The following is a 25353-nucleotide window of genomic DNA, read 5'->3' as shown; positions in this document are numbered from 1 at the left end:
ACGAAACACTAAACCAGGGATGTATTAGTGTATGGTTGGAATGAAAACTGTAGATCACTTTGAAATGACTCACCCGAAAGTCCTTCACATGTGTGATGAATCCAGTGGTTGCACTTTGAACACTTAATCATCTGTGTGTGTTGGTTGTTGTCGTCGTAGCACTTGTGGCAGACGGTGCAGAAATTACCTGGTGGAGATACAGATCATATGTCAGTCACATCATCCCTTTCTCGAGCCACACATTTTTAACTTTGAACCCAAACAATTGATGCAAGTCCAGTTCATTCTTCTAAGCAACATTAGACTTGTTTGATTAACTTACAACTAAGTCTGGGAGGTTTCCAAACAATTAACCATGTATTTACTGAGCATCCACATATATGGCTACAAAATTTATAGCTAGAAAACAGACAACAGCGTTGTGGACTGATTACCTTTTTTGTGGAGAGAAGTGCAGTCGGGACAAAGGTCCTGCTCGTGGTTCCAGGCCAAGTCCCAGGTCTTTCCAGGAGTCACGCCACAGCTTTTACACCGAATGCATGTCATGCACACCTGCATAAACGCAACAATGTCCATGATGTACAGTATGAGGGCATTCTTGACACTTATACACTTCTGTGTAATATATATCATTTTAGGTAGATTCTTTGTAGCTCCCAAAAAATATTTTCAAATTTTTCACATTTTATGATTTTTTGGATTTTTCTCTGGATATACTTAAGACACAGCAAGAAGATTCACTTTTTTTAAAGGAATTACCCAAGGCATGTTGCAGTTCATTGGCTTAGGGTAAGTTGGTCCCAAGCAGGAAGGATGGTAGGAGGTTTGGCATCTCCTGCACTGCAGCACAGGCTAGAGAGGAAAAAACAGAAGGGTACATTAATACGAGTTCATTTTTGGGGGTAAATATATGACTAGCACCTCATCAGCATGTCATCGCTCTCTCAAATTTACACATATGGAAAGAAAAGAATAATTTTATTAGCAATATGATCATAATATCTCAAGTACATCTTAAGACACAAGGAATCTGAAGGGTAGGATGTTAAATTCAGAACGTTTATAACTTAATAAAAAGGTAATAATAACTTTATATGAAGGTGAAGACCAAAATGCAATGTGTCTGTGTATTTAAAAGAAAAAGTTCATGTCCCGCAAAGACAAAAAATAATTAAAAAAATAAAAAAAGGACTGTGGATTTTGTCCCTGAACACTAAAGTACATTAGGGAGGGAGGAATGATTACAGCAAGTAAATCCTGTTTCAATGTTCATATGAGAAGTTGTGAACCTATCACAAAACACAATTAGGAGACTTTTTGGTCATACTATAAGTGATGCTAGGTTGCATACCTTTGTGCTCTTGCTTCGACGGCCACACACATGACAGAATTTGCAGCGCCTGCAGCACCAGTTTTCCCTGTTCTCTTTCTGGGGGCGCTCCTCTGGTGAGAGGCAGAAACTGTGGAAAGGCTCACAGCAGATCTGGCAGAAAATCATCTGATGGAAGTGGGAAACAAAAGGTGTTATTATTGGCACAGCAAACCACCAAAACACAAACTTAAGCAAACATGGGCTTTGGAGATATGAAGTGTAAAATGTAAACGGAAAGAACAGCAGAAAACCGTTATCAGTAACACTATTCGAGCTCTGGTAAAGAATTACCTCATGCCGTCCTTTACTGGCGCAGAGCAGACAGACAGGTTGTGGTGTGGTAGGGACAGACGTGAGGACGCTGAGGCCACCCATTAGCCATACGTTCTGAACAGCACAGTCCTCCTGGTGGACAAGAGGCAAGAACAAGAAAGCAAGAGGAGAGTGATCAGTTCCTACTGCATGATGCATGAGCTCATTAACGTGACTCAAACTTATATAAATAAGTAGCTTAATAATGATCCCATAACTTGTCACAATATTACACATGCAATTTGATGAAGTCTTGTTTATTTCCTGTTCCAACACCATGATGACTGTAGTTTGAATACAAATATATAATTGCCAACCAACACAAGAGCAGAAACTCACCTTGAAGTCCACACGAATCTTGAACTTCTGCGACAGGCCCTTTTGGGGAAATCCGTTAGTTAACCCAGTCAGGGTGTTCACTGATGCACAATCTGCAGGATTCTGGGAACGAAGGACATAGTGTTGGTCAGTTGTTGGACAGTTTTGCTGCACTGTCTCTTTTACAGAAGTGTCCTTCTCCTCTTCAGGCAGTTCCCCTCGTCTGTCCTCCTGTTCCTCTTGCGTGCCCTCCTGTAACTGTGTGTGTGGGTTGATAGTCTGAGGGAGCACTTGCACAGTTTTGTCTTTGTTAGCTCTGTGCGTCTCAGTCAAAACATCTGGGTACTGCACCTCAGACTTTGAATGTTCCTGAAAACACAACTTTGACGAAACCTCTGTCAGAGCTTGTGGTTGAGACGATGATATACATGTGTGCAAATGCAAGGCTGACTGCACCAGAGACTGGGGCAAACGGTGCAAACGCAACAGCAGAGTTTTCTGTGTGGAGTCTGTAATGGGATGTGGTGAAAGTGGAGATGTGGGATGCGTTACAGGCTGGGACAGTTCTGGAGGACAGTGTGGTGCTGAATGTGATACATGTGTAGAGTCTTTTATCGGATGTGTTGAAAGTGAAGAAGTAGGATGCATTACAGGCTGGGACAGTTCTGGAGGACAATGTGGTGTGCAATGTGATGAATGTGAAATAGCAGGCTGTGTTAGAAGCTGGGACAGTTTTGGATGCGACAGTGCAGCACACTGATCCGGACAAGGGGGACACCGCTTTGGCAAAAACAGAGCAGAATGCAGGATAAAATCAGGCAGACGGTGTAAGAGTATTTGTAGCTGCTGCCGCCGCTTCGGCAGTGGGCTTCTGGATGGGCTGATTTCTGGTAAAGTTTCTCTGGGCTCCGTCTCCTCCGTGTTCTCCTGTTCCTGTGAAGGAGGGGACTGCCTAAGCCAACCAGCACGATAGGTTCCAAAGTGACACAAATACTAGTGACATGCAGAGGTGGCGACAGGCAGCAGCCAAAATAACAGAAAAGCAGAAGAGTGCTATGACATCGAGAACATTAGTCAGGAATAAGAAGTAAGAAAAGGTAAAGAAGATTTAGCAAATGCATTCAGCAGTACAAACACACAGAGGTGTGGCTTAGAGTAAATGTAATAAGTTAAGTATACATGTATCCAGTTCAAAGATTAGATCATCACAAAAAAACACTTATTTAGATTTTTTTATTAGTCAAAAAGCTATAAAAACTAATATACACTAATAACTTGTCATGTTTAGTATCATTAAAATAGGCTGACATCTCTGATGTGTAAGCTGTACAATGCAAATAGGCAGATAGAATGAGAACACGAGAGAAATTAATCTACCTTTATGTGGAGTTAATATTTATATACATTTACATCTCCCTATCATTACACCTGGGAATGCAGATTTGAGGTTGATAGTTGAAGTAGCATTAGAGCAGTAAGATGCATAGTGTTGAGGGTTTGTCTATTTTCCCTGTGTAATACGCAGTGTGCTGCCGCTATACATGTATTTCTGCAAAATTGCAAGAATAGATATATAAACTTAGCACAAAAAGTAAGGCAATTTGTGTTTGGTAGGTTATTTATCTGTGGTAACAATGCTTTTTGGCAATAAATCTTATACCGTTGGAAAGCCTGTTTAGTTCCCTTTCAAATGGTGCCCCATTTGTAAGGAAGATGCACTTGTGGGATGAGCAGCAGCGCTCAGTATGTGGGTTGCGCCTATGAAAAATTTGCCAAATCTTCTCTGCCAATACCAAACAGCTTATTCTGCCATTGACTCGTTTGGTGTTTGGTGTATTGGATGATTGAAGTTTGAAGAAAAAAGACATATTGGCAATTTAACAATTTATTCATTTCACAAACAGGAGCCTCAGTAGTGTGTGGAAGAACCATACACAGCCACAACAGCCTGGCACCTCCTCCTCATGCTGGTCACCAGCCTGGTCACACACTGATTCAACCAGCATTTGTCGCAAGTCAGCCAACGTGGTTGTGTTGGTCACTCTGGCACGAACAGCACGCCCAAGCTGATCCCACAAGTGTTCAATGGGGTTGAGGTCCAGTGTTGGGAGTAACGGCGTTTAAGTATAACGGCGTTATTTTTTCAGTAACGGAGTAATCTAATTAATTACTTTTCCCATCGTTGCAACGCCGTTATCGTTACTGAGAATGTAAAGTGGCGTGTTACTACAATTTGGTTGAATGAAGCGCAAGGTGTCAGGCTTTGGCTACACATCAGCTGCCTGGAGAGAGCAGGGGTGGGGATGATGACACCGTTGCAAATGCGATGATGATTGGCTGGGTTGGCTGGGTGGGCGGATACCCTGCTCACGCTGTCTCACTGCACGCTCTGACTACCACTAAACACAAGACAGCGACAATGGCGACGAGCCAGGGAAATTCATAGGTAGCGTTCTCGAACTGGAAGTACCGGCACTACTTCTCGCTCATTGAAATTAAAGGCAAGAATGTTTATGTAACATGCACGCTATACCAAATGTTCTAAAATACTGTATATAGTGTTTTTATTCTTCAATCAGTTAATATAAACATCTTTGACGTTAAAGATGTTATAGGACGTAATAGCGTTATAGAACATAAAAAATAACGTCACAGTTACTTTGCTGAGTAACTAATTACTTTTACAATGTGGTAACTGAGTTACTAACTCAATTACTTTTTGGGAGAAGTAATTTGTACCTGTAACTAATTACTTTTTTAAAGTAAGATGACCAACACTGTTGAGGTCAGGACTGCTTGCATCCCACAGCAGTGTGTGACCAGGCTGGTGACCAGCATGAGGAGGAGGTGCCAGGCTGTTGTAGCTGTGTATGGTTCTTCCACACGCTACTGAGGCTCCTGTTTGTGAAATGAATAAATTGAAGAAAAAAGACATATTGGCAATTTTCTTCAAACTTCAATTATCCAATCCACCAAACGAGTCAATGGCAGAATAAGCTGTTTGGCATTGGCAGAGAAGATCTGGCAAATTTTTCATGGGCGCAACCCACATACTCAGCGCTGCTGCTCATCCCACAAATGCATGTTCCTTACAAATGGGGGACCACTGGGGCCCCATTTGTAAGGGAACTAAACAGGCTTTCCAACGGTATAAGATTTATTGCCAAAAAGCATTGTTACCACAGAGAAATAATCTACCAAACACAAATTGCCTTTTTGTGCTAAGTTTAGTAGAGTCCCGAGATACTGCTAATAATAATAACAATAAAAATAATAATAATAATAATAATAATAAACTGTAATGAGCACTGCGGACAAATCTGTAGCTAACAAAAGCCCATAAATTGCGCAAAACCAGAAAAAGACACTGTCGCTTTGTTTACAATGCCACTCAGTGTTTCCCACAGATTAGAAAGCAATTTGTAGCGCGGGGGAGGGGGGGGGATTTCTGTAACAACACGCTGTTGGATGCTGTCCTCCTATCCTACTTAAATGCCTAACAAATCTATCTCTCTCTCTCTCCCTGACCCTGTTTTTCACTGGTTGAAGCCTGAAAATATTGTAAACAAATTAATAACATAACTAATTACACTGGTCGGACTGTTCAGCTATGTTTCAGACTGATACCTCCGATTCAGGCTGGTCCTTATCCTAAACACGTGCCTTTTTCAGTCGCAGAAAATATTGGGAGGGGCTGTGTGAGCGAGACGCAAGTGACGGAGAGACGGAAGAGAGAAGGGAAAGGAAATGCAGCTGAACGTGTTTTAAATAGCGTTTAAAAAAAAAAAAAAGAATAACGAAACGCAATGTGTGGCGTAGGCCTGCGCGATTAATCGTTATAAAATCGCGATCTCGATTCATCCTGTTCACGATTTAATTTTTAAATAACTTCGATTTTTTTTTGGATTTAAATTATTTTTTTAATGACTTTGATTCTCATTTAATTTTACAAGCCGACTACATCACAAACGCTACTACTTTCTTCTGTGAGTTTTAAACATGGACTGTATAAAAAAGGTTTTAAAGCGCTCCCAAGCACTGCAATGCTCTCCCTTCTCTTCATTAAAGCCTCTATGTTTACAGGCTTGTGGTGATGCGTGATGTGCTATAGGTGCCAAAAAATGTTTGGTACTGCCAATTTGTTTTGTTTTGTCTTGGTTCATGTGTGAAAAAAAAAAAAAAAAAAAATTGTGGCAGAAAATCATGATATCAATTCTAAGCTAAAAAATCGTGATTCATATTTTTCCCCTGAATCGTGCAGGCCTAGTGCGGCGGCCGGTGTTGATAGTGCGGCGCACCGCCACACATTAGTCTATGTGTGGGAAACACTGCCACTTATATAGACCACATGTTGATTCTGTGTACTTGCTTCCTCATTATTCTCGTCTTCAAAATATGCTGGCTTCCTTTGTTGCTGGTGTGTGAAGTAGGAAGAAGATGGAGTTACTGGCTTCTGGCGACACAAACCAATGAGTCAATCATCAATAAGGAGCAGCAGGCAGTCGCCATGACCTCAGTCAATTTTAAGGGGTGTGGGTGTGTGTGTGTGTGTGCGTGTGCGTGTGTGTGTGTGTACATGATAACCAGAGTTACCAATTCGCAAACAAAAAACAAAAATGGGAGATAATTTCAACAATTGGAAGCAGCGTTTATACATCAGTATAGGGGGATTTCTTATGAAGAATGTCAGAGGATTCAAGCAATGCAGATTTAAAAGGTACAAAAATAAGCAAAAATCATATACAGTTCTTTTAAGACAGATTTGACAGTGGACGGGCAAATTCACATGTTTGCTATATAAGATCGGCATGTGATTTGAAGAAGTAAAATCAAATGCCAACTAAAACGAGCAGAAGCAGAGTCAGACAGCCAAGGTTTATGCTTCATCTTAACTCAAGTTCTGACGCAGCATAACAGCCCTTTCAACATTGAAATTAGTGTTCAATGTTGAAATCAGTTTTACTGATGATCAACAATTATAAAATAAACTTGTCACCAAAAGGCAGGCAGGCAGGCAGGCAGGCATATATATAGAGTTAGGTTTTTACGTTATTGTATTGCATTATTGTATTTCTCAAAGTGAAACTGAACACATGATCACTGAAATTGCTTTGTTATGTTTATCATTATAAATTTAAAATGTTGCTACTTTCATTAGAAAATCTTTGTGATGGTTATTTTGAATATGTACTGCTCACACATATAGAATGGGCTGCCAATTCTTTGTTGTAAGCCATGTGTGCATAAGGCAGTACTGTAGAAGTATGATTGATCCCAGAAGAAAATATTAAACCCCGTGGACTACATGTGTAAAGTAATAATGGTTATTTAAACATGAGGAGTATTTTTTCAGTTACGATAGAGAGTACATTTTAAACCCTTGGTCTGGACATCTAAACTCATCTATAGTTTATAAAACATGTAGGTTAAGCACATGCAAGATGGGTAATATGAAGGAGAAACTTTAAAGTCAGAAATAGAAGACTTGCAAGGCTGAATTTGAAAGATTAGATTCGTTCCAACACAGATGATTAAATGAAATTGAAACAAACTGAAAGTGAGATGCAGACCTGGGCAAAGAGTTATTTGGAAATATTTGTTTTTATCATCAACATTTTTAACACCACCTATCTGGAAATTTAATAGACTATTATTTTTTTTTCCAAAAATACAATTTGGCCCAGGTTTGATCAGGTGGAAGACTGGAAGCGAGGAGGGAAATCTACTGGGTGTTTTTACCTTGTAAGCTCTGGGTCTGCCCCCAGCTCCTTTGGTGAACGGCCGGCGAGGCTTCACCACCTCAGTTAGAGCGTCGTCTGGCAGTAATCCGCCATCTTGAGGAGCAAGATCTCCAAGAGAAGGAAAAACAGATCTAAGACACAATTCTGATTCTACTGGAGGGTTAGGGTTTCAAAAAGAACACTGCATTTGTTGGGTCAGAGCACTGCTCCCTCCAATTTCAGTAAACTCTAAACAAAGTTTGTTGTATTATTGAATGGTTAGTGGTCTCATTCTTTTCAATACTAATCTGATAACCAATGGACTTCAGTTTACTCATCAGGAGTATTATACAGCCTGTGAAAACAGTAATATAATGTCCTCTACACAACTGCATTGTTGTGTGGATGTAACTTCTCATATAGCATTGAGGGTGATTTACTGTAGAGTTTAAGTGGACTTCACCTGTTCAAACGTTTAAGTTGATCAAGTTTACATTACGTCAAATTTACTTTGTGATTAGGACTAGTAGAAACTGTAGACAAGAAGATGTTCGCATTGGAAATGGCTTTGCTAGATGGAGGGAGAGCTAATTTGACTAGCCTTTCTTCAACCTGCTCCATGTCGTTTTCTCTATCAGCTCACACTACACAAAAAGGCCAGAGGATACAGTTAGTCAACACAATCCTTACGTGTATCTATGTGTAATTAAATGTTTGGAAAATTGTATACGTATGTCAGTTACCATGTAACTCTCTACGTACTGCAGTGTGCGTAATGCAACACTTTGTCACACAATTATCAAAACTTATAGTGCTATATCACCAAAATCTTTCATTACATTATCTAGCGAACCCTGTTGGTGCTGTCAGGAAGCATAAGATGACATGCATCAAAGGTGTCATGCCGGAAATGAAAATATGCTGGAACCACAGCTGGAATCCAGATAAAATGGTGCTGCTGGGCGCCTGAATAGCTCAGTTGGTAGAGCGGGCGCCCATATATAGAGGTTTTTACTCCTCGACGCAGCAGGCCCGGGTTCGACTCCGACCTGTGGCCCTTTGCTGCATGTCATTCCCCCCTCCCTCTCTCTATAAAGGCCTAAAAATGCCCAAAAAAAACAATCTTTAAAAAAAGAAAGAAAATGGCGCTGCTATTGACTGCATAACTGATCTTTACAACTCTGTTATCTGTTCTATGTATGAAATATAAAAGTTATGATAATTTGTGATATGCTCCCTGCAACAAAGCTCTAAAATTAACGTCAGAGATCGTCAAACCACTATCTGCAAAAGCAATACAGAGACAAGTAAGAACACACAGGAGGTTTGAGTCACAAAAACAAAGCTTTAGTTACCTTGGCTGCTAGCGGCAGCAACAGTTGGCTTGACTGGCGATTTATTTGCCTTATGTTCTTCTTCTCCCTCTTCTTCCTCAGATTCAGACTTCAGCAGGCTGCTGTAGGAGCGCGGTGTGATATTACGCAGGGACTGTTTCCTGACTCCAGGCGCCATCGAGGACGATCCCTTGCCTGCGCCTTCAAGCCCCCAGTTTGCATCGTCACTGCTTGACACAGAGGCCGAAAACCGCCTCGCCTGGACTAAGAAAAAGGAGCCCCATGATTAATTTAGTAAACAAAATGAATATTTGGATATGTTGTTAGCAAATTAGGTTGAAAAAGAAACATTCACTCAGGGATAAAGATGAGCGCAGGAGCATCGTCTAATTAGAGACATACGTTTCAACGGTCTGACGATGCGCTCAATCTTCGCTTTCTCGATCCGCTGACACTTCTTATATCTAGGGGGCAGAAGAAACAGTAAAATGTACCTTTAAATGTGTTATGTTTAAATGCCTTTAAAACATTTGCTATAATTTCATCAAAAGGTCACCAGTGGTGTGAGAAATTCTCATAATAACAGAAATATTGTGCAGTAAAATTAATCAATTTGCCGTAAACTCGATAGTTTGAATTTGTGATTAGTTTAACTTACATGCAACACTGCCGCTTGGTGTTGGGCCCCCCAAACTTTGGCTTATCGCGGCAGTTGATACACTTTGCGCAGTCCTCCTCTATCAAACAGCCTCTGCAGCGTCCACAGCGCCGGGCACGGACTCCCCCAGGTATATATCGACTCAGGACCTTCCTCTTAATGAACTTGTGGCCCCTTCCCCTCCCCCTCCTCCTCCGCTGGATGTGTTCCTGAGAGACAACCCATTGAGCCCTGCTCTGATCAGAGACGTCATCGTCATCATCTGCCACATCTGCAAGCGAGAGACGGAGAGGATGGGTAAAAGAGCCACAATATACATTTCATACAGTATTAAATACGTGTGGGGGCAACATCTTTGGATGCCAAAAACTTACTATTCAGTCTGCAGGAGACATTACAGGTCTAACTGCTGTGATTGAAGGTGCTTATATACTCATTTACTGGTCTTTTGTCTGGTTTCTACAGCTACAAGTTGCTACTGGCTGCCTGAAGTGCTGGAAATGAGAAAGAATCACTCTAGAATAAAGTAAGGTGACTGGACGAACACATCAGGAGTCTCTGACAAATCCATTGCTGGTGGAAATCCCCCTACCTGGCCTTTTTAGGTTTGAAAACTACTAGAAATAGATTTGAAACTCAATTCCTTTGACAACCTCTGGCATCTCCCAGTGGTAGTATTTGAAGGCCAGCAGGCACAAAGCAGAAAGTAAGAAATGACTGTCATAATTTTAAAAAGAATAATGTAGCTGGAATAACATTGTGTGAGGATCCGTGTTTCCCAACAGCACTAGATGTGTTCATTAGGAGACAAAATTCAGGGCAGTGAATCTACTTGTCAAACGGCACTTCCTCACCTCATACTGAGTGATGCTCACTCGACCAGTGTTGGGTAAAGCTTTCCAACAGCGGTGGCTAATCTGTGTGTGACAAAAGATATTTTTGCTGGCAAATATCTTAGTTACAACTACATTGAGCTAACAAAGCAGTTTTTAATTTTTGCGCTCAGCATGTTACGTTTGCCAAAAGCTATGAAAACTGTGCTCTTTTTAGGTTGTGTGTTTATAACTGCAGAAGCTTAAATATGTTTGAAAGAATATTTTAGCTGGTGAATGTTTTCATTATAGTATATTAGCAGAGCAGCTTTGCCAAACAAAACCGGCAGAATGCATTTAAGTTTGGACAATGCTAATGAAGCATCTTGGAGAAATTGGATTGAAAAACAGTTAACCTACCTTAGAGCATGGCTATATACAGTATCAAGTCGATCGATTTTTTACAATCAGTCTGTGAATGATGTGGTAACCCTGACTGTTTCAGGGTCATAATAACTCCAACTGCACCGTAGCAACAATTGACGCTGCACACCTTACAATATGCTGTGGGGACGCAAGTTTCTGAACTTGTCTATAAAAGGGTTCAGCAACTTAAATTTAAGTTTAGAGTTGAAATCTTGAAATTTGTATTATTACATCAAATCTTTTTCAGTGATCTCACAGAAATATATAACAATACAGTGTTTTTCCTAGGTTTGTGGAAGACTTAGGTGCCTGTATTTGACAGGGGGTTTAGGGGTCCTCCCTCAAGAAAATGTGACCTTTATTTGCAATTTCACACATCATTTTGGACCGTTTTTTAATCACCATATCTGTGTCTAACACACTGGAAAAGCAGAGAAGATAATAAATAAATAACACTCAAAAAGCCAAAAAAAAAAGACAAAACACGCTAAAGAAGTCCACTGCGGCCCGACTAAAATCATTAGATCTAAAGGAAAGTCATTTAGTTTGTTTTGATGATTTTACATTCATTTAGCTTGGGTGCTGCACCTAAACCTTATAATGGTGGAGAAAACCCTGCAATAATTTCTAATGCTTTAATACAGTGGTTCTCAACCGGTGGGGCCCGCCCCCCTGGGGAGGCGCAGACACTCTCCTGGGGGGGCGCGAGTAGGCTACAGGATGGGAGGGGAAAAAAAAAATCACGTAATGTAACTACATGTCGCGGCGACGCACGCTGTTCGGTCGTGGCTGGGTAGCGTTGCATTTCCTCCCCGACTCATTTCCTGGTTCTCCTTCTCCATAACCAACGTAAAATCAAGGAGAGGGTTAACTTCTCCTGCTACAGATTTCCCACCGCTAAATGCCGTCACTCTCTCACTTCTACCACACACACACACAGTAAAACAAATCATCCTCCTGGCGACTTTTTTGTCAAAAGCGACTAGCGACAAATCTAGCAACTTTTACTGGTGTTATTGGAGACTTTTGTGGTGTTTGGAGACTCGAAAGCACCTATCACTCTGCAGTTATGTGCTCAACGAGCAGCAGGTGCTGCCGTGAGCCCCTCCCCTGTCCAAAAGCTCTCACATGCGGTCAGTCTCTCAGTAGCCTCGCGGCGCAGTCCCAGCCTGCAGTCAGAGCAGAGAGGAGACACACACCACTCCGTGTCCAGGCTGCACACGCACACATCGTTACATCATAGCCTCAACTTTATTGAAAACACAATTAATCCACATCCAAATTATTTCAAAACCAAACAAAATGGAGAGATTTCTAGTGAGGACCAACAAGGCAACCGACGCACCACCAGCTGCAAAAAAGCTTCGAAGGTACGATGAAGCATACCTGGCTCAGGTCTCACATTAACATCGCCTACCTGCAAGCTTCTGTAAAAAATGCAGATGATATGCCTACTGTTAAGCCTAGTAATAATAATAATAATAATAATAATAATAATAATAATAATAATAATAATAATAATAATAGGGGGGGGGGGGGCAACTGTAATGAACCAGCTTTGGGGGGGCCCAGCTTGCAAAAGGTTGAGAACCCCTGCTTTAATAAATCAAATGAAAGCATCCTGGATAGATAGGTGTCATAAAATGGATGGATTGATAAACCAATTAGAAATTGTTAGTTCGTTAAGTTTTTGCAAAAACAAACATTTGCCTGTTATGAGTTGATGAGCTTCCGAGCTACTGTAGCTACAGGTATGATAGTGCTGACTGAAACTCCACAAAATAAGGGTTGTACAGCTTCCTGCATGCACAATCCACTGTTGCAACAGCCCTCCTCTTAAGTGTTAAACAGTCCGCAGTCGGATACAAAACCATTTTATAACTAACATTGCTGCCTACAGCAGGCAACAAAAGCGATTTAATTTAATTACCCTGTACTACTGTGGTTAAGTCGTCCTCATTTGTATTCTGTGTCAGTTTCTGGACATTTCAACCACAACCTAAACACGGAGAACGAGTTTAACACTGAATAAACCCATTGAGCATATTTGTTAGCAGCTTCAATTTATTTCCTTCATGTCATCACTAACAATGACTGCACTGATGTAAAATGTCAATTCCTTGCTTATTAAACCTCAGTTAAAATGATTGCACATACACGGTGCAATGCAAAATGCTCAAAGGTGCTCATCGTCTTCGAAGTAAAGCCACAGAGAAGTTAACTTCTGCATTTTGCTTAAAAACAACATGTAGATGCACTGTACCTTCTGCTGCGGGAGAAAAGGTGATGCCCTCTCTCTCGTGAAGTGGCAGGGCGCTGAGTCTGGGGATATCATCTGGCACCATGGCACGGGGCTGCCCCAAAGCCACCGCTGCTGCCCGACACACATGTTTGATCCTCGGACCACCCAGTGGCTGTTCCTGCACACAAACACAGAATAAATACCGTGAAATGTAGAAATATTTGGTTGTAAACATATTACACTAACATCACTTGTGACATAAATAACATCCCTATGACACCTAGTCACACATTACACTAACAGTATGATACACTGCTCATTTTAAAGTGCAAAATTAAAAAAAATCTATATATTTCACGCATAATTTGCCTTTACCACTGAGGTGCTGTTACTGTCTTGTTTCTCTCTTTATTGATTGTTGTGGACTTTTTTGTATTTTTTTAAGGTGATTCACAAATAAAGCTGGATCTTTTAATCTATTTCCTGGTATGCGGATATACAGCAGAAGCTTATAGTGGCTTTCCACTACTTTATCTATAAAAGCATGCGTTTTTCCTTATGGCTCGACACCCTTACACCGCATGTTTAAAACAGTTTTTTCTCATGACCGCCTGCACCAAAAACACATGGCAGCCTGAGTTATAGAGGGGATCCTCCCCAGCACATAATAAACAGACAAAATAACAAAAAGATCAAGGTACAGTAAGATCCAAAACACATGTGATTACAACAAATGCAGTGGACTGATGCTGCTTTATTCAAAACCCAGACAAGACAACATAGCAATGCAGATTTTAAAGTTAAAAGTATTACCTGAGGACTGACATCTTTGAGCGATACACCAACTCTCCTCCTCCTTCTTCCACTCACTGGCACTCGTGATTCTCTGGAGCCCAACTATCGGTCCAGACGAGGAAGAAAAACAAGTTGTATGTAAGAGATGATATCACTATTCCTCCCTAAAATAGCCAAGTTACTTACAATGTGACTTGTAAAGTTCAGACTAAAATAAGACGACAAGACAAATGTTACACTTTAATTTGTTTTCTGGATGAAGTGATGTCTGATTCTTACCTGTGACAACTTAAGCTGCTTCTGCTGATCAATCTTGAAGAGCTGCACTTTGGCTTTCTTCAGCAGGTGGAGCATTTTCTTATTAGCTCCACTGAGACCAATTCGATGGCTGGGCCCACTGACTTCCAACGCCTCATGACAGTCCCCAGTCATGCCTCCTGCTTCATCTGTACCAAACAGCGTGAATAAAGCAACTCTGGTTACATGATGTACAAACAAACGCCTCGTAATTGTAGGACCAACTATTGAAAACACACCTATGAATTGAACAGCGAAACAATCATTTCAATTTGTTAAATTGTCTCTTTGCAATTTCCAAGATATTTCAAAATTGTTGTCGCTAAGGGTGGGAAAAATAATCGATTCTTCGATGCATCGCGATTCTCTCTAGAACGATTCGATTATCAATTCTGATAAGTTAATAATTTTTTTTAAATGTGTTGATTTTTTATTTAAAAGTCTCCAGACAAGTACAAATCAGAAAACAGAGTGACTGAAAGAGGATGGGATAATAGACAACAACTTAGAGTTTAGGCAAGAGTGCAGAAAAAAAAACACACAAAAATGGCCAAAAGGAAGAAAAAAAATTAACTTTGTATATACACATGATCTAATAAGACATACATAAAATAATTTGGCAAAACACATATAGGCTATTCATCTACTTTATCACATGACATCTGACCACCTCATGTTTCATGTTCTAAGAAGCCAATTCTCCACCTTTAAACATGACTGAGCCTCTGACATGGAAGATTACTGGGAGAGAAGGTGACTTTCACAAGCATGTTTAAGGCTTAAGCATGGAACGACTACCAAACAAAAACCTCAGTAGACAAAACATTTCATTAAAACTTGTGTGACAAATATATGTCAAAATCTAAGCTTTGTCTAGCTGCTTTGTCTAGGAAGTGATTAGCAAACTGAGTCACAAACTCAGATTTATATGTATATTTTTAAAAATCACGCATGGAAATGTACATAAAAAAAATGTTTGCATCGGGATGCATCGATAAAATCGGTTTAGAATCGAATCGTTGGCCTCTGAATCGGAATCGAATCGTGAGGTGCCAATTGATTCCCACCCCTAGTTGTTGCAGTCCTCCTCAAGTCTGTCCAGTCTTTTTCTAATTTGACGTGTATAAAAAGGCTAAAACATCTTAAAGATTGCATAATAATAAAGAATTAACCAAAGGCTAAAGCCTCTGTAGACTATTTTCTCATTTTAACCTGAACTCAACATTAAAAACATCTCACTATTCCATGAGAGATCAGGCATTTGTAAAAAAAAAAAAAATTAAAAAAAAATTAAATAAATAAATAAAATAAAAAAAGACAGCAAAGATTAAGTAGCAAGATCTTCATGACTAATTACACAAAAAGAAGAAACAATACTTACTATTGGTCCCTGTATCTCCTAACGGCAAATGTGAGGGCACTTCCACATCAGCATTCACTACCACGGCTAGTTTCCTCACAACGCCAGGAGAGTCCATCTCTTCCATCATAAGCTTTGACCTACGCCTCTTCCTGACATGAGGCGTCAAACCATCACCACGATGCGTATAATCCGTGTCGGCGTGGCCTTTCTTTTTCTCCGCCAGTTTCAAGGTCAGTTTCTTGAGGTTCTTGTAGATCTCTAGGTGGCTCGTGCCTGACCTGGGCTTTGATGAGAACTTTGTCACTGCAGATGGGCTGTCGGCCACAGATATACATTCACTGTCTGACTGCAGCAAGCTGCCATCATAGCTTGACTCGTGACATGATGGACTTGGTTTTTCGTCCTCTCTCTGTTGACTTTTCAGCCACGTTGACAGAGAACCCTTTGGAAAGGGAATCATTTCCTCGTCCAAGAACCTCTTTGGAGTTTTAATAACGCGAGAGGACCGTGCGCTCATTACAGGAGTGGAGGAGTTGTTTGAGCTCTGCTGGACTGGAAACAAGCTCGGCTTACCCTCAGATGGAGTGATATTGTGACTTGTGACTGTGATATTGTGACTGTGCAGCTGCTGCTGCTCACTCATGTCCGGCATCGGTGTGGCCGGAATAGGCTCTGGGACATATGTGTAATAAACATGCCTAGTGCGAGGAGTACGAGGCATTTTTGGACGTTTCATTTCTGGAACGTTTTTTGGTGCCTTTCGCTTGTGCCCAAACAAAGACCTGCGTTGTCTTTTCTGTATTCTTTTATCGGAGGAATTTGTGGCTTTACACTCGAGGGGCATCGCTGCCTCCTCTCCACTTTGGGCACCGGCCTCAGCTCCAGCCTCTGGAGAGGCACCCATACCCTTAGCCGTTCTCCTCCTCTGCCGTTTGTGAAAGGATGTGACTGCTTGCGATGTGCGTCTGGTGTGCCCAATTCGAAACCCCTTCATGCATCTCATAGATCTCTGTGGCTGGGATTGGTCTGTGTCTGAGTCCTCTGACACCTCGCCTCGTTCTTTTACCTTTGAAGCTTTCTCGGAGCCACCAGCAGAGGTTGTAGCTGTTTGATTTTGCCTCCTGTCTGATACTACTGATTTTCCTGCTTTCCTGATAAAGTCAGCTGATCTAGTACTGCTCTGTCTACCTGAGGCCTGTTCGCCTGCATGTTTGGCTTTTGCAGTGAGAGCTACCTGCTTGCCTTGTAGTTTAATTACCACCTTGGGTATTTCTTTGTCTTTTGATGGGCTCTCTTTGACAACCAGGCCTTCTTTGGAGCTCCTTGGTACAATTTTCCCAATAAGAGCCGGTTTTGGGGTCTTGGGTAAAATTTTTCCAATGAGAGGCTTTGCTTTTTCTCCAAGAGAAAGTTCTGAAGCTTGGGGAGGCTTTGCTTGGCTGAGTAATGACGACTGAGGAGATTTTTGTGGACGAACTGTTGTGGTCCCAAATCCAGTGAAAACTTCCTCCTGGAGAAAAACATAGAACGTACAACCTTTAACAGGCTATAATACATTTGGACATGTTGAAATGAAGACAGGTATGCTGTACACCACCTGCTACAGACCAAAAACACACCATCGCCATGATACAATGTAAAGCTGACAATTATGAAAGAACTTTTTATAAAATAAAAATGACAATGAACAAAAAACAAATTAGAATTTCTACAAACATACAGAATTTCTTAAACATCCAGCATTCCCATAATATAGAGCTGATGAAACAATTATTACTTTGTCGGCCCAGTATTGTGACTCAAACAATAAAATGTGTGTCCAGCAGGTGCGCGGGCGCATGTGTGTACCTTAGCACCTGTAGCCTCCACTGTTTTATTAGTCACTGTCAGACATGTTTGATGACTAAAATAGTGGAGAGGAGAGTACAGTGGTAAAAGTTGATCTTTTTTGTTTGTGATTTTATTGATTTTTTTGTAATACTTTCATTTGATTTATTATTTGAAGGCTACTAGCCACTATTGTTGTGGTTATATAATGTTAAACTGTTAAGTAATTTATTATCTATTTTGTAATTGCTCTTTTATTATGTGACTGTTGCCACACACAAGATCGCATTGTTAGGGGCATGCTGAGATTTCTTGGGGCATTTTTGCCCTTTACCCCCCTTAATTTCCAAAACTGCGTGGAAAGGTTATCTACAGAATATTACTGGATCAATTATTTTCATTAAACAACAAAATCAAATGACTTTTCCAAAACTTTCAAGGATTTTACTAATTACATGACATAATTCCATTCCATTTGATCATCAGGTATCAGCCAGCCCTGCTGAAAATATGGCTCAGCATCAGCATTGCTCTCTACACTTACTCCAGAGTTGCATCAGTACAATGCTGAGGCACCGAATGAAGCAGATTTTCATTTCAATCTGTGAGTAAACTTTAAGAAATAACTCAGCAGATGTTCTGCCTGTGCACCATCTCTGCAGGTGTCTAATTGTAAGTGTAATATGTGAAAATATTTTCTCTGTAACAAATCAGGAGTGTCTCAAGCTATAGTTGAATACAAAACAGCATTTTAGCCTAATTCACCCCTAAAATAGTGATATTTTTAACAGTGGTGAGTTCTGGAAATATACATTCAAACACCATTGCTACAAATGTTTAGATGGATCCTTTAGAACACAGTCAGCCTCCAGCATCCTCTCATTCACGCACCTGTGTACGTCAGATGCAAAGATTGCACAACACAGCACATTTCAACTTGACTTCCAATTACTTGCATCCATCTTCATGTGCAAAAAAATGGCTCCATATTTGTCAGCGATGAAACCCCCTACATATCTATTCTAAACCACTGCAGAGCACATGAGTGTGTGGCACTATGTAATGTGTGGTACTCCAGTTGAACAGCACCCACAAGCTTTAGCATGAACCATGTGACTCTGTTACAGTCCACTCTGAAGGGATTGCATCAGTGAAGTCCGACTGATGTCAGACACTAAATCCCCTGCTCAGGAGATTAAATAATATGATTAGATCCAATTTATCATTTTTAATCACCATCCTGTCTGGATGGAGCTACAAGGAGACGACAACCTTAGAAGTTAATGATATCTACACCGGCTTTTATGAAGAAACATTGAAAATATGAATACAGTGAAAGATTGTCACAATACAAGAATTTTAAACCATGAAGCAACACTAGTATTAAAAAACAAAAAAACAAAATCCAAGCCACAGAAAATAGGATACATATTTTCTTAAATGTTTTCCCTACCTTGTAGGCCAACACATTCTTTAGGTCATCATAATTGCATTTAGTCTTGATTTATTTTTCTCTGGTTTTGGACTTTGAATAACAGTGACAGGTCGAGGACCAGTTGATTTTCTTCCCCGTTTTATCTGTGCAGCCTTGGGTGAAAATCTGTTTTATTTGTTTTATTTTGTTACTTTCGATATTATCAAATGTTTAAGTAAGGGAGGCCGTATAAAACACGTGGTATCGAAGTAAGTATTAAAGTATTGATACTTTTAACAACCTTAACACAGTGTGGTAGATTCAAGTCCTCTCCTTTGTCGTATAATATTTATGTCTCATTATGAATGACTCCAGAGCAAAGTTGTGCACAGAGCATCTATAACCTTTGGTCTAGCATACCTCTCACAATATATGTTGAAAAATAAATAATACTATGGGCCAAAACACAACACTGCTTTAAAAGGTCTGCCTGCATTTCTAGGCTTTTGTCAATGTTGAATATGCCACTGAAATTAAAATTATAATGTTATGGCATATTATTCACCATGGCTACATCACTCCAATACTGTGAAAAGTTCATCATCAGTTCCTATGGCCCTCTCATCAGCAGGTGGAATAGTACTTTGCAATAAGTCATGATTTGTGTCAAATCCTATGCAAGCAACACGACTGTACTTTTGTTGCAGCATGCAGACTAGTAACAGATAACCCAACTCTTTCTTTAAAATAGACTGACCTTCTAAATCCACGTAAAAAGTTGGGATTGGTTGATTGCTCGTTAGCTTAACCTTCACAACCAATCTTAATAAAAGGGAGATGCATGATGGGAGTGATGAATGTAAACATACACTGCGCAAAATTAGGTTTTAGAAAGGCACAGGGCAAGATTTATCAGTGTGTGTGTGTGTGTGTGTGTGGTCCAAATTTAGCTTTTTGATTATAAAGTCTCGGTAACGTTTCTGCCTCTCCCGTTGCATCCCACGTTCAAAACACCAAGCGATCAGCTGACAGCTTCAACGTGGAGTGTGTGATCCCCAAGTTAGCACCAGCGACGTTTCACCTACGACAAGATTATTAGCCTGTGCATGTCAGCACAGTGTGGGAACTTCAATGCAACAAAACGTGTCAGGGGATAAATATCGTTAAACAAAGACATCTACTGGTTTCCACAACAAAACGCATTCACGATTGTTATCATACCGCCAAAGTTTCCGCCAATGTTCTTACATGCAAACAAACTCAGCTGGACGGACGCCGATCTCCGTGTGTGTATGTATATATGTCTGTTGGAACTTCAAAACAAGCAATTAACTATTAATACCTGCAGAAGCAATAAGACCAAATATTCACCGATCAACCAAACTGAGGCATACCCTGTAGGTAGACGGCTAGCTACAATGCCTATTTAGGGTTAGTGTTTGCAAGCTAAGTTACCGCTAACTAGCTCTACGTTAGCTTAAATACTTTTTGTAAGTAACAAACAAATTCTGTTAAATGTCATTCTTTTGAATAAAATGGCTTTATGTGTCCCATTATGCGTATTGTTACCCATCTAGCTGACATGCTACGGTTAGCTTATTCACCTCTTCACTGTTGCTGGAGTCAAATCCCGCATCTCTCTGCCTCCTGTGCTTCTCCACCACCCCGAGCAGGCGCAGCAGGTACGGGTCCTCACTCAACGCAAGGCCGATGTTTACGGGCCTCGGCCCTTCGGAAGCTAGATCCCCGACGTCCGAGCCTAACCTTCCGCGTTTGTTACGTTTCTCCGACCGCAGCCTGCTGCGTCCCGTGTACGGCCGACCCGGGAAACGAGCCCGGGCCGGCGCTTGGGTGCTCAAGCCCGCGACAGTAGCGGGAGATGATAATCCGCCTCCCGATGCCGCCATTATTTACTACAACAACAAGCAACAGCAAGCTGGCAGAGGCTGAGCGGCGATGCGAGAGGCAAGATGGACTGCGCCGAGGCAAAGGCGCGAGATAGAAAGGAACCACAGGTGCATCATGGGAAAACGATCTTCTGCGGCCCAGGACGACCCCTGGCGGCGTCGCTTATGTAGAACCATTTTCTTTAGGTATCAGGTGTAAATGTTTTGATAATTATTGTGTGTTGTTAAATTATGATTGTACAGCTATTCAGATCATATACTTAAGTAAAAGTGGAAAAAAAGATAATGTAAAAATACAAATGGCCAAATGTAATTAAAGTACTAATTATGCAAAATGCCCCGTGTGTTGAATTCAGGTTGTATTATTATAATATAGCTATTTCAAACTGCTTTATGTACTGGGTATTTACATCTATAGCAATGCAGCATATTTTATGAACGTTTATGTTTTGTATGTAAATCTTAATCTCCAAAGTAACTAGTAACTAGAATAAATGTACTGGAGTAAAATGTAAGATATTTTCCTCAGAAGTGTAATGAAGTGGAAATATAAAGCAGCATAAAATGGAAATGTTCAAGTAAAGCAGAACATCAAGTACCTCATTACAGTACAGTAAGTTGAGTAAATCTACTTCATTACTTTACACAAAAATCAGTCAGTTTTGTCAATAATAAAAGCAGCAACATCCTGACAATTTTGAGGGAGAACAAAGCAAAAACAAATGTAGCTTTTAGACATTTTGTAGCCTACATTATAGAAGCAAAAATCCACATCAATCTTTGGTTACATTTTTTTGTGATATGTTATAATCAAGAATTCGGTAGGTTAACATACACAGTATTTCAATGTCAGTTGTGTGCAAAGCCATTTCAATTGAGTTACATTTGTTTATTAAAAAATATTGCTGAATCTACAGTATTTTTTATTCTTAAGGACAAAAACAATCTTCCATAAAATGATGACGGAAAAAGTGAAAGGCATAATAGATTTTAAAAAGGGCAGATTATCTTAAACAAGTGTCAGAAACAGGCCTAAAAAACATGTATCTATACCATGTAGTTTACACTGTAAACTGCCTTAAGACTCCACTCACCATTGGCTGTACAGGTACAGGGTAAATAGACTGCACACTTTCCATTTTGCCTCTCATTAACCCATTCACATTCACACACAAAGTGACAGCCAGACACCACAGAAACAAACATATTTTTAATGCAACAATTATTTACCTTTGGAGAGAAAAACAAGACCTGCATATGACATTATTGAAGTCCCTTAGAATAGAGTCCTATAAACTGGCCCATTTATCAGATTTTGGATTTCAAGAGGTTTAGGACTTACATTCTCCGTGTAATTCTCACCCTTATGTGTAGATCCTGAAAATAGTACAGTTAAATACAAAACATTCCAACACTTGAGGGAGAATTAGCTAGTTAGTCTACAGGTTAAATTTTTTCTGCTGCCTCCTCTCCTTCAGAGTGGGTGTTCTGGTGGATCTTTAGGGTGCTCTCTTGTGCAAAGTTTTTTCCACAGGTCGGGCAGGTGTATTCAGAGTGGTGATCCCTGGCAATGTGTGCTTTGAGCTGCTCAGGTCGAGCATAGCTCTCATCACACTCTGTGCATGTGTGAGCATTGCTAGGGGGAGGCCCATGTGCCTCCCTTTTGTGTGCCCGCAGGGCTGCAACAGAAGGGAATATAAGGTCACAATTTGCTTCGGGACAAGGAATCTTGAGCTCCGGTTGAAGCTCATTGATAGGGCATCCCTCTGCTCCCTCTTCTTGTTTGATCTTCTTGCTCTCAACCATTCCTACTTGAGCTGCGTATTTGGGTTTACGACCACGTTTTTTGCCTTGTGGCTTAACGTCACAGTTTATATCACTGGCAAATCTCTCCTGGTGCTGCATGAGCTCTTCTTCTGTCGGGAAACCGCGACTACATTTGCAGCATTGGTAGGTGTTGATGTCATCAGACACTATGGAGTAATGAGGGTGCACAGCGATGCGATGCATGCGAAGGCGCGAAGGACTGGGGAACAAGGCACCACAGTCCCTGCAGGGACACTGTCGTTCTATGCACTCATGTCGCCTGTGTTTATTCAGCTGCAAGACATTTAACAATCATCATACACAACAATTATTATATGAGTTTCCAAGCACAACATAACAGGCTAACATGTAACCTGCTGTGCCCTCACCTCAGTGAAGGTAAAGAAGTTTTTCTGGCAGTAAGGACAAAGGAAGGGCTTCTCCTCTCTGCTGTGGGTGGCCTGGTGCTGGCTGAGCTCATCTGAGGAGGAGAAGCTCTTGTCACACTTATAGCAAGTGAAGACTGTATCAGTCTGCAAAATGATGAGTAGAAAATTGGTTAAAAATATGAAATCGTATCTCAAGGCATTATTCACTGATTTTTTAAAAGAATGAAGGTGTTCATATAGTTAACGGAAGAACATCTTACTCAGTTTTTGTTTTCTGAAATATTTTCAAACCAAATTACATCTTCACTTTCATCCAAAATGATATGTGCAAAAAGACTGAATTATGCAGAACATTTGCATTTATACCAGAGCCTGATTGATACCTCAGTCCAGCCAATATTGGCTTATCACAGCTATATCAGTATTAGCAATACAGAGGAAACCTTTCCCCAGAGAGTACTTACACATTTCCCCAGTAAAATGTCCTATACAGTACATATCTTGGTCACAATTCTTTCATGGCCAAACTGAAGGGATACTTCCAAATGTTTTATGTTGATGAAATATTGGCCGAAATGTTATCTTATTCTACCACAAAAATCCAGGTTGGCTCTAATCCATAAAGCCTCCCACTTAATACTGCAGTTGCAATTCACAGAAAAATAATCACTCAAGCAAGCTTAAACAATTTGTTGATTAACTGATTATAGTCAATCAACAATCATTAATAATTTGCTTTTTGTTTTCTATGATCCTACTAAATGTATTTGGATTTTTTTTACTGTTGGTCGGACAAAACAAGCTATTGAATATATTAATCTTCTTTATGGGAAATTGTAATAAGCATTTTTTTCTATTTTCTCATTTTTTATAGACAAAGCGATAAATTGACAAAACAATTTGCAGCTTAAAGACGATGTAAATGATCTTCGATTGGAGCAATACAAATCAACCTCATTCTTATTATACATTGCTGAGTTTGTATTACTACTTGAATCCATACTGAATTTCAGTCGGCTTTCCCCTACCTGCTGCAGATGCTGTTTGTACTGGTCCCGATGACTCTTCCTCATGTGTCTCTCCTTGGCTTTGGAGTTACAGAAGGTGATGAAGCACTGAAAACACTGCAGACTCTCATGCTGATCTGCATCACAATGAGATGATAATATGCTTCATGATTAGTTACAACGTTATAGCCGGAATATATTAAATAATACTATACCATGATTGTTGACAAATGAGACTAGAATAAGTTTACAGCATCTCGTATGAACTGTGTTAGCTTACAGGATTGCAGAGGGGCGACGCCGGGCTCTGACTTGACCTCCGCTGAAGTGGATCTCCTCTCACTCCCAACAATGACTTGCTCTATCTTCAACATTTCCATGCTGATGTTTTCAGACACCACTCGGCCACATGGAGCTGTAACATAGAAACACACTTTGTTGTATACAAACTGAACAATCATTATACATGTAATGTCAGCGGGCAAAGCTAAACAGACTACAGGAGATGACAGACTGCAGTGGCAGACGTAGCGTTAAGATAACTATAATCATAGATTAGAGGTTGTTGGAATAATTGAAAACCATGTAACATTTCTAAAATAAATAAACGCCTGACGAGAGGCTGATTTTTGTATTTACTTAGGCCACACTAGTTATAAAATAAAGACAAAACAAAACAGCTAACGTTAACGTTAGGCCAGAGCTAGTTAACAGGAGAACGGAGGCAACGGAGACTGGTCATCATCAAGCAAAGCTGCATATGAAAGCGTGTCGATTGTGCTCTTATGATGTAACAATATTTTAAATCGTGTTGCCGTGTGCTTACGTTCGTGTTGTACCTATGCACTTTGAACCGCATGCAGATATATGCAAAACTATTAATAATTTTGACTTAAGTCTTTGTAAACAATTGAAAAGGGAATCCATTTCTTACCGTAAGAAACGTCCACCGATATGAAGCCGCAGTGATTATTCTGCCCATTGCCCACATCACGTGGAAGGGGCTGACGATCACGGAGATATCGCGATATTATGGAACTAGTTTAGTCTTGGCTGCATTGTTAGTGGGGTGTGTCCTTCAGGGCACATACCTTCTAAAAGTTACTAAAGGTGAAACCATGCTTTCTATCATTTGGTAACTATATATATATATATATATATATATATATATATATATATATATATAACCAAAAGTGTTTTTTTTTACCATAATAAGTGTTTACACCTGGCTGTGTTAAACTTTCTGCTAAAGAAGGTTTACTGTGTGCTGTCAATTCCTAAACACTGAAAACAATCAAAAAAGGGAGGGAGAGAAGAAAAAATATTTGCATAATACCTGCAGTGCTTCAGTTTT

General features: G+C 40.3%; 2 protein-coding genes across 3 annotated transcripts in view; both read right to left on the bottom strand.

The window, feature by feature from the left end:
• Positions 1 to 20909, bottom strand: part of kmt2ba (lysine (K)-specific methyltransferase 2Ba) — a 34608-nt gene extending 13699 nt beyond the window's left edge. The window contains exons 1-15 of one of the 2 annotated variants that reach the window (XM_035993131.1): positions 20495 to 20909; positions 15668 to 17159; positions 14269 to 14435; positions 14008 to 14091; positions 13216 to 13372; positions 9715 to 9985; positions 9459 to 9520; positions 9078 to 9320; positions 7742 to 7851; positions 2024 to 2935; positions 1664 to 1777; positions 1352 to 1498; positions 760 to 852; positions 435 to 552; positions 74 to 187 (exon numbers count right to left, since the gene is read on the bottom strand). In XM_035993131.1, the coding sequence (XP_035849024.1) occupies positions 74 to 187; positions 435 to 552; positions 760 to 852; positions 1352 to 1498; positions 1664 to 1777; positions 2024 to 2935; positions 7742 to 7851; positions 9078 to 9320; positions 9459 to 9520; positions 9715 to 9985; positions 13216 to 13372; positions 14008 to 14091; positions 14269 to 14435; positions 15668 to 17159; positions 20495 to 20797 (4387 nt within the window). In that variant the 5' untranslated portion in view covers positions 20798 to 20909. The remainder of the gene's footprint in view (positions 1 to 73; positions 188 to 434; positions 553 to 759; positions 853 to 1351; positions 1499 to 1663; positions 1778 to 2023; positions 2936 to 7741; positions 7852 to 9077; positions 9321 to 9458; positions 9521 to 9714; positions 9986 to 13215; positions 13373 to 14007; positions 14092 to 14268; positions 14436 to 15667; positions 17160 to 20494) is intronic. The other variant, XM_035993132.1, reaches the window with a different exon arrangement.
• Positions 20910 to 21990: 1081 nt separating this feature from the next.
• Positions 21991 to 25007, bottom strand: LOC116047346 (zinc finger protein 34-like). Its single transcript, XM_031296099.1, has 5 exons — positions 24934 to 25007; positions 24280 to 24414; positions 24021 to 24136; positions 22993 to 23136; positions 21991 to 22897 (listed from the first exon to the last, which is right to left on the bottom strand). The coding sequence occupies exons 2-5, from the start codon at positions 24377 to 24379 to the stop codon at positions 22244 to 22246; spliced, it is 1014 nt and encodes a 337-aa protein (XP_031151959.1). The 5' UTR covers positions 24380 to 24414; positions 24934 to 25007; the 3' UTR covers positions 21991 to 22243.
• Positions 25008 to 25353: the final 346 nt, after the last annotated feature.

Source organism: Sander lucioperca, chromosome 16 (assembly GCF_008315115.2).
Source record: "Sander lucioperca isolate FBNREF2018 chromosome 16, SLUC_FBN_1.2, whole genome shotgun sequence".
In the NCBI taxonomy this organism is placed as follows: domain Eukaryota; kingdom Metazoa; phylum Chordata; class Actinopteri; order Perciformes; family Percidae; genus Sander; species Sander lucioperca.
This window is presented reverse-complemented; position numbering and strand designations above follow the sequence as displayed.

Coding starts and splice junctions, on each gene's coding strand:
- LOC116047346 (XM_031296099.1), bottom strand. CDS start 24,379: ATGGAAATGTTGAAGATAGAGCAAGTCATTGTTGGGAGTGAGAGGAGA. Junction 23,137..24,020: donor ACAAACAGCATCTGCAGCAG/GTAGGGGAAAGC, acceptor ATCATTTTGCAG/ACTGATACAGTCTTCACTTG. Junction 22,898..22,992: donor ACTTCTTTACCTTCACTGAG/GTGAGGGCACAG, acceptor AATGTCTTGCAG/CTGAATAAACACAGGCGACA.